Genomic DNA, 9,385 nt, shown 5'->3' on the forward strand with positions numbered 1-9,385 from the left:
TATATATGTATATGTATATATGTACGTAAGCTCCACCAGGGGTCGGCAAACCACGGTATGCGAGCCGGTATACATACAGTCCTTTCTGCGCGCGGGTATTTAGAGTTCCGTAGTCAACTAGGAACCTTTGTAGTTTCGTTATTTCCGTCTGTCCGTCCGTGGCTTTGCTCCGTATTCGTTAGTGCTAGAAATTTGAAATTTAGCATAGATCAATCATACTGACAAAGTGGTAAAATAAAAACCGGAAAAATGTAGGGGAATGGGGAAGGGGGGTTATTTAGGGGATTAAAATTTAAACAATTTCTCAACTACGATGGCTCTTTGAAATCCCTAAACGTGATTTCTACTGTGGTTGGGTCTCGAGTTGCCGACCCCTGAGCTGGAATTGAAACATTTTAACCATGACCCAATGCTAAATCATAAATAAGTGACTGAGAGTTTCATGGAACATAACACTCTATTCTATTCTAAATACAGAATGTTGTTGATTAATATTTAATTTTATTGTTAAACACCCATAAAACTTTTTTATGTGTAAATAAACCCGTTGATTCTTACTAAGGTTTTTTTTTCTCTTCCTTCCTGCCGCATTTTCTGCGTTACTGAGAAAAACTAATAATGTGAGCCATCATTCTAAATTTAAACTCTCATTCTTAACTCCCGGCGAAAATATAACAGCGTCATGGGTAAGATAAAACCTATCTAACAGCTTAATCCGGACAGTAACTTTTGTAACAGGGGTCGTTTGCGTCAAATCCGGTAGTTCTGATTTTTTGCAGACTTGTTTATGATGTTGGCCCAATGAATAATCCAAGTTTGTGACCTCGAGCGCCGAACGCAACTTTGTCAGAAATCTTAAAAACCGCGAAAATTTCGGTTTTTTTTTTAGGTTTGGGCGATTATCGTTTATAACCCTAAAGGACTAGTTTTTCATAGTGCCTTCCCAAGACGTTTTTGAAGTAGAGAGTGTCCCCTAAAATTTCATACAACTTTTTGTTTGTCCACTTTGTTACATTAGATGTCAAGATCTTAAAGTATGATAATCTCTTTTGTTGAGAAGACGTGCGAGATAAAAAAAACGGGTTGCACTCCGGGAGTGCCGACAGAAGTGAAAACTCAATGACTAGTCCAAAATGTCTGCAGCACTATTAATCCAGTAACTTTGTCGAAATTGCTGGTCAGTGAGTTTGTTTAAAATTCGAAATTCTAATTTGTAGCGTTAATTGTTTAAAATTCGAATAGAAATTGTAAATTTACCTTGCAGACCTCGCATCTAAATATATTTGATATTTCATGTCATGTCATGATATTTTGAGTTTTATTCACCAGTACTAGAGTGCACTTTTATTAGCGATTTCATCAAGATGTAGCTGTATTGAATTATATTTGAGTGATATAAAGTTAGAATGTAACTGTGAGATCCTCGTATTTCAACCCGTACAAGATTAGAACCTTTTCCATGTAATGTCATTGAGTTTTTCTTTATTGATATAAATGCTATTTAAATGAGTGGCCATCTAAACGTTACGGTCACGTGATCGAGTTACGCTGTCTCGAGTTTATAATTTTTTCCCCACCTCAAAAAGTGCCCAGCGCAACTTCAATAAAAGTTCAGACGTTTAGAAATAATGGAGATACCCTGCAGGCCGATTCTGATAAAAAAAATGGTTCCGGTATTGTTTTGATACGACCTCATTAGGCATCTCACGCGCACCAATAAACACGGGCGAGCTTTCAATGCATTTAGCATGAGTGATCGTCAACCAGGCACGTGCCCCGGGCGCCGTCCATGGGGGGGGGGGGGGGGGCAAAATGGGCAAAAGGCTACCCCTCCGGCTTGCCAAAGACAGCAGGGAAACTTTTGTCAGTCGTATTTACCACCATTGAAATGCTGATGGTAAGCGCAAAAGAGTAAGTTGATCTTTTAGGTAGGTACTCTTTTTAGTCTTTTTGCCTCGAACTCAACGTTGAGAGACGACGGTAGCGCGTGGTAGCGCCCTACCACCCATATCCCGCGGTGCGAATACTCTATGCCAGAAATTTCTATCAAGCAGAGGGATATTCGGCGGGAGTTGTTATGCTTTCGTTCATAAGGCGAGCGGGCCGAGTGCTTCTGAGTTGTGTCCCATGTTAGCGCGTCTTTTCCGTTAGGGGTCTCCTGTCGAAATTACCATTTTATGGACTGTCCAAGAGACTACTTATGCAAATGGATCGCTACATCGCTAGCCCTTTGTCCGGCAGGCGTATATGAGCCGTAGTAGACGGAACCTGCTCCAATAGCATGAACATTAACGCTGACGTTTCACAAGGTTCTGTGCTATCCCCAATGCTGTTTTTGCTGCATATCAATGACATGTGGTCTATCGACGACATCACTAGACTTATATCGACCGGGATATGAACCGTGATTACCTTTTGTGTTGTTTTCGAGCTCCCGATATTTCCCGAACCGAGAACCGTGAATCATTCAAAACTGTTAGTATAACTGGGGATGCCTATATACAGGGCGTCCCACGACTTTGCCACATGGAGGGGAAGTCCTTTAAATACTGTAGCAAGGAAATTTTACTGTCAAAGTCGTGGGACGCCCTGTATATTACACATGCCGTGCCAACATCCCTCGTTCTGCGATACTAGAATGTCGTGAAAACCATGTGTCAGAGTCAGATATCGAGACCATTATATCCAGAGTTTCGATGTGGGATCGGGACAATTTAGTCCAATTCTATCCCACCAAAACTCAATTTTGCGCGTTTACCGCTAAGAAAACCCCATTTTTCAAGGCACAACCCTTTCCATGTCAGGGAATATTGGGATCCTCGGTGTCGACATCTCCAGTGACGTCCAATTCCGTAGCCACCTTGCAGGGTAGGCTGCGCTCGCATCAAAAAACTCGGTGTGCTCAATAAATGGAGGCAATGATGCTTTACTCTGGGGTAAAGACTGCTATTTATGCGTAGGTATCATGTAGGTAAGTCGCAAGTCACATCCCATATATGGAGTATTGCTGTCACCTTTGGGTAGGAGCACCTGGATGTCACCTTGCATGGACCCTTCGAATCAGTCCAAAGGCGCGCTGTACGAATAGTCGACCATTCCAAACTCACAAATTATGATATTGAACCTTTAAGTCTAAGGAGACACTTTGCCTCCTTTTCTGTGTTCTCTACCGCTTGTACAATGAGCTGTGTTGTCTGAAGAATTGTTTGACATGATACCAACGGGGACAGCTTGCCATCATTGCATCGCTCGCCGTCGGCAGAGTGTTTAATACTCACACCCTATAACCTAAATGGTCGCGCGCTGTGCGATTGATGCCGAATTCCCTCCTTTGGACGCTCCGGCTGTGGAATGAGCTCCCTTTTCTCTAGGGGCTCGCCTCGCGGGCTTCGTATGGAGATCGCCAAAAAAGAAGTGTACATGTTTTAAAATGGTCGGCAACACGCATGTAAGTGCAGACGTCCATAGGATGCGGCGACCGCTTACCATCAGGTGGGTTATAAGCTTGATAGCCACCGATGTTGTACTAAAAAAAAACCACATAAACTGTATCTGTCTAAAATAACAGTAAATTTTAATAAGTAAACCCTTTCGTTAGTTTATTTCGTTTGGGGGGCGCAAATTTGGTGCCTGCCGCGGGCGCCATATCCTCTAGCTACGCCACTGACTGCGTCCGTTACATTGACGTCAGCACAATATGTGCTCAGCATTAAGGATAAATCCTATAAAAGGATAAATTATTTGCGGGGAGATTTTCCTTAAAAAGTCAATATATGAGGATAATAATGGTATTGTATAGTAATAGGTATTGTTGTCTCCCCCGCCTACCCATTCAATGTCATTGTCAACGTAATGGAAGTTTTGTTTGGCCCTCAATGACACCCTACGGACGTTATAATTATACAGTGTGTAAATCCAATATGGGCAATAAATTAAACCAGATATGTATAAAAAAAATCCGTCTAATCAATAATTAAGAAGTTTTTTTAAGTTACACTTAATTATTAATGACACCGTATTTTTTATTTTTATTTACCGAGCAGCAATGTTCTGCAAGTGGCGCTAGAGACATAATAAGATGACATGACATTACGAGATACGAGCTTTTTTATAGTAACTGCCAACAAAGCGTCGACTTTAAAAAACTCGTATCCCGTAAACTTATGTGTTGAATGTATTACATTGCGAGTCGAATTATTTTGTATGGTCAATATTTCTAAGCAAATTCCACCTCAAATACTTCTTAGGTCCTATTATGCTAACCACCGTTTACACATTCGCCCGTATTGAAATTACACACTGTATGAAAGGGTGCTGTGAATTAAGTCAAGAACTGGACCGTAAAATCTGCGAGCCGACTTGAGTAGGTATCGTTTTACCAACATGATACCTACCTATTTAATTTAAACGTTGGCACAAACACAGGGCTATTTTTAAGATTAACCAACTTAAAAGGTTCTTAACTCGCCAGGATCTTTAGGTATTCATACAGGATGTTTTTTTTAATAACCTGCAATATTTTACGGTTTGTGTGAATATTACTGAGCAACTGGACCAACACCGAAATCAGATTCAGGCATCAACTCCTCACACCAAAATTTTGTTATAACCTGTCACACCGCCAAAATCAAAGGTTGATGCCTGAATCCGAAATCAAAAAGGATTTTTTTTTAATTTAAAATTTAAATATTTATTTATTTAATGAAACAAACGGTCATACAAAAAATATTGTTACAATTTCTTCTCTTAATACCTATAGTTTCCATTTTTATTAAACATATATTTATAGGTATACAAGCACGAAAAAGTACCTATATTGGCTAAAGTTCAGCTGATTAGTAAGAGGATACACTGAGTTTGCGAAATCAATTAAGTATACCTACAGTCCTACATAAAACTCAACGAAATACATGTTCTACGTTTTCAACAATTTTTGAATAAGTATCGACATACATGACATGACATATATTAATACTTAAAATTTTGACAAATCACGTTAATTTATATACTACTAATCCTGTTTTTTTTTATTGAGCTATTTAATATATTAATGATGTCGAGTATAAGCTTGTCTCTTCCTCTCGTGGTGCGCGGGAGCTCGTTAGCACGTGCACATCTCTCGCTTGCCTAGGCGCGACTGAAGGCAACTTGTACAATTTGTACGGATTTATAATATAATTGAATGACATTTGTTTTCTCTGTTACTGAGTAAAAAGCGTATCGATTACGATAACATTGGATTCCGACCGAAATCGATTTTATTTGCCGAAATCGCCGCGCCGGTTCGGTTTTTCCCTAGTTCCAACTTGAATTTTATACCGCAACCTGCCGAAACCGAGACCGAACCTTCGGCTGAATGAAACATTATTTTTCATGCCGAAACCGAAACTTAGATCGGACAAACGCCTCGCCTCTCCACATCTGTAACACCCTTAAATCCGAAGGTATAAACAGTGACACCCTCTTTTGTCTATCGTGTTAGTCTATTGTTATCAATACCTGGGGGGGTCTAGCCGGCGATACTTCAGCCCCTAATGGATCCTTTATATAGCTGTCAATCATTGGCAGTATATATAAGCAAGGTGGGCTTCTTGACCGGTCTCAGTAGACACAAGGATTTGGTGGGATTAAGATAAAATGGTAAGTTCACTTCGCATAGTTTTCTATAAAATTTACATTTTTAAAGTCTGTTAAGGCGATATGGTACCTAATGTTACTTTTATTCGGTTCGAATTTCTATCGAGCAAAGTGAGCGAATAAGTGAAATCGTGTGCGAGTGCTTGTTTTATTCAAAAAACATACTTAATTAAGTTAGGTCTATAAAAAATGAATCGAGAACTCATAAATCAACCGCGACCTACTTCGCCCTAATTAATAAGGGCCTAATAGGTATCATTAAAGTTTAAACTTTATCAATAAATTGTGTAACTTTTTTATAACTGGTTAATTTCCCACTCGTAAACATATAGTTACTAGGTATTAAAAGCCGTAAATGATACATATTATTCTATGACGCTACGCAGAGTAGGTATAATACAATCGCCTGCGCTCGCTGTGTTCCAGTTAAGAAAAATTTGCCTTAATCCTTACTATACCTGCTCTGCTACCTGCAAGGCGTTCAAACGAGTATTGCCATAAGGGTGGAGCACCGCGAGCGCAGGCGATTGTACAATAGAACTGAGTTTGCCCATGCTAAGGTAAATTTACATCGCCTTACCGGCTGTATCTCGCCTTACGAGTAGAGGTTTTTCAATTCAATAGAATACTGCCCATGGAAGCTATGAAGCTTTTCGCATCATTTTACAGTCAAAAAGTGACATTTATGAAATAATTCTATCACCTTCTGAGAGCGTTTTCACATTGTCTGATCCGGCACCGGATGCCGGATAACCTTTGAAGAAAAACAGCTGGCAAAAATATCATAAGGCATCAAGTCGCCTTTTATTTTTGCACTGACGCTTTGTTTTGAACATCAAACAATTGATAAATATATGTATACTTACCTATAAGTTTTTGGCAAAAATTTCATTTTTGGTACAAGCTTTTATCGCTGACTGTACTTTTCTTACGACAGACAACTAATACTCATCGAGACAATTCTAAAAACCCCTAACACAATTAGGTTGCGTTGTTTCATCACAGAGTTCCTATGGCCACCTCCTGTCTCCATCATCAGATTAGTTCGACAGTACCATATTATTGTATTGTCATCAGAACTACATACCGCTGCCAATTTTCATGACGCTACGATCCTTGGAAGGTGGTTAAATAAGTTACCTTAGATTCCATTACATAGTTACATACAGGTCGACCTAATAAAAGCTTGTTAAAAAGGCATTTTTTTACTTTTTGCTTGGCCGTATCCTACATCCGATATCATATCGGAAAATGTGAATGAAAACATGGTGAAAACTCTCTAAACCTGACTCGTGTGTATGTTTTAGACGGAGCGTTAGTGAGTAAGCCAACATGAGACAAATTAATCTATTCCAGGTATCCAAAACTTGTGTCTTTATACTCGTCTGTCTCGGCCTATTGGTTGCGATCCAATCCTGGCTCCCGAGGGTATCAGCCAAGCGGACAGACGTGGACGCGTACGTGGTCGACGCACGCTCCGACCTCCGCAACTACGTAGTCGGGCTCGACTACCCTGGTGACTACGGCCCGGAGCCGGACCGGCCGGCGCCGCTGCCCGAGTTCATCGTCGACTACGCGAATATGATCAGAAACGATATCATCCTGCTGGATAACTCGGTCGAGACTAGGACGAGGAAGAGAGGGAACATTAAAGTTAAAAAACACTCTAATGTCAGTATACTGTAAATTTTAATCCTCTTTTTCCTCTTCAAAAAGCTGCTAGCTTTTTTCTGTTTTTTTTTGCTTGAAATTATACAAGGAATACACTATTTGGTGATGTGGAATTGTTGATGAATATTTTATTAATCTCATCTCTTAATTTTCAGCATGCGATTTCGAATGTTCCATGTAACTGTGAACGTAGCGTGAGTATATCGTGCCTATACCCTTCTTCCGTGTTAGTAGATATATAAGCGTCTAAAAGTCGAATTACCATAGATTTAATACATTTTGAGTTGCCGCGCCTACACAAAAGAACAAAAGTTTATTTCTTGAAAAATCTCGACGTAAGTTTGGGAGGTGGCAAAGTTTTTGGCATTTAAATTTAAATTCAGTGCCTGCGCGAGCTACGCGCTACGAGCGTAGTCGTTAACACGAAAAAAAGCGAACGAACAGAGAAGTCGCTGGCAGCGCATGTGTTTATATGTTTCAGTATGCGTCAGACAATTACCAGGACCACTACGTGAATCTGAGCGACGCGCTCGGTATGGCGCTGTGGTACCCGCAAAAGGTGCGCAACCTGACCTGCGACGACACCAAATGCACCAAGCCCTATAGGTGCCAGAAAATTATATACAACGTAAGTTGCACAGTTGTACAGAACTTCAATAGTAAGCATTATTATAGACCATATAGTTAACAATAACAGAGCTAGCATTAGTGCGTCGCGCTCTAATCTTTAGTCCCCACTACGCGAACCTGAGCGACGCGCCGCATGACCGTGTTACCCGCAGAAGGTTGCGCAACCTCACCTGCGACGACACCAAGTACACCACAAGCCCTATAGGTGCCAGAAAACAATGTACAACGTAAGTTAATTGTAAACAAACATACACGTGTTTTGTTTTATGGATGGTGGAAAAATTGTCATTACATGTTGTTAGGATTTAAAATATCGCGTTGTGCGCACCTAATAAAGTTATGCGCACCGGTAATGGATCCTCGGTCAACATTGCGTTCCCTACTGCCTGGCTTATGTAGTAATGTACCTACCTACTACCTAGCTCTGTCAACTTTCCATGTTAAAGTTTAAATGATTTGTTTCAGCTGACAGTACTCAAAGGCAGTAACAGCAAAGAAGAGCGGGAGCGCGCAGGCCAACTGTACGCGGACTTACCCAACGAGTTGAAGTACAAGTGGGTGCCGCGGCTGGTGCCTATCGTCGCTGGCTGCCTCTGCACGAGCAGCTACCTCGCCGACTGAATATACGGGACTTCTCTCTTAAAATACTGCAATGCTCTATAAAATGTACAGTTCGACAGACGGACACAAATGTTTCATTTTTATCCTTGGATCTTACGGAATGCAGAATGCATAACAGTAAACACCCCTATAATGGATAATGACACGTAAGACTCAGGTACAACACATACCTATATCACAAATTCTGTAAAATAATTATTTAACCTCAGTTTTGAAACACTGACAACATTTTGCCATAAACAAAACATAGAGCGGCTTAATTTTGACGTTTAATTAATTAATTACTGTTTGTTTTAAAATAAATGGCGCCATACTGGTCATGACTGGAGGTAATAAAACGTACTCATACATAATTTTAACTTGTTTATGACATAAATGTTGAAATGAAACCAATTGCAGTGTCTTTCATTAACTAAATAAAACAAACATGTCTCAAAGTCAATGTTTTATTTATGAGAAAAACGCTACTTTAACAATCTTCAACGTTTATTTACAGTTAAAATAAACACCATGTATACTTGTCCGAATACACTAGGTATATTTATACACATGGAGGATTTCTATACAAAGAGATCATTTTTATATTAGGGTCTGTTTACACATAGATTTAGTGTTAAGAGCGAGTTCATACATTTGCTACTAAACGCAAGTGTAAACAGGCCCTGTAGTAATACTCATTTGAAGAGATAACGACAAGTTACATTCCAAAAGTAAACCAATAAATTGGGAAATTATTTTGAATAAACACAATCGAACAAAGCTAATCTTTATTTTGAATCTTCGATATTAGATAATGAGGTGGTTATTTAAACGCAACTGTTTAGTT

The 9,385-nt window shown here is 39.8% G+C and overlaps 1 protein-coding gene and 1 long non-coding RNA gene across 3 annotated transcripts in view; one reads left to right on the forward strand and one right to left on the reverse strand.

Annotated features, from left to right (window-relative positions):
* LOC134793857 (uncharacterized) overlaps nucleotides 1-9,385 on the reverse strand; it is a 226,440-nt gene that overhangs the window by 61,714 nt on the left and 155,341 nt on the right. The gene's annotated exons all lie outside the window — the stretch shown is intronic.
* LOC134793809 (prothoracicotropic hormone-like) lies at nucleotides 4-8,623 on the forward strand. 2 transcript variants are annotated; one of them, XM_063765490.1, is made up of 5 exons: nucleotides 4-55; nucleotides 6,994-7,308; nucleotides 7,464-7,502; nucleotides 7,790-7,936; nucleotides 8,404-8,623. In XM_063765490.1, exons 1-5 carry the CDS (start codon nucleotides 20-22, stop codon nucleotides 8,557-8,559), a joined length of 693 nt encoding a protein of 230 aa, XP_063621560.1. In that variant the 5' UTR covers nucleotides 4-19; the 3' UTR covers nucleotides 8,560-8,623. The 2 variants fall into 2 exon arrangements, with proteins under 2 accessions (XP_063621560.1, XP_063621561.1); XM_063765491.1 differs by lacking the exon at nucleotides 4-55 and adding an exon at nucleotides 5,386-5,640.

This window comes from Cydia splendana, chromosome 9, assembly GCF_910591565.1.
Source record: "Cydia splendana chromosome 9, ilCydSple1.2, whole genome shotgun sequence".
Classification (NCBI taxonomy): Eukaryota; Metazoa; Arthropoda; class Insecta; order Lepidoptera; family Tortricidae; genus Cydia; species Cydia splendana.

Bases quoted from the DNA above. Each gene is read 5' to 3' on its own strand.
- LOC134793809 (XM_063765490.1), top strand. From the start codon at position 20: ATGTACGTAAGCTCCACCAGGGGTCGGCAAACCACG. The intron at 7,309-7,463 runs GTCAGTATACTG...CTTAATTTTCAG, and splicing joins AAGTTAAAAAACACTCTAAT to CATGCGATTTCGAATGTTCC. The intron at 7,503-7,789 runs GTGAGTATATCG...TATATGTTTCAG, and splicing joins CATGTAACTGTGAACGTAGC to TATGCGTCAGACAATTACCA.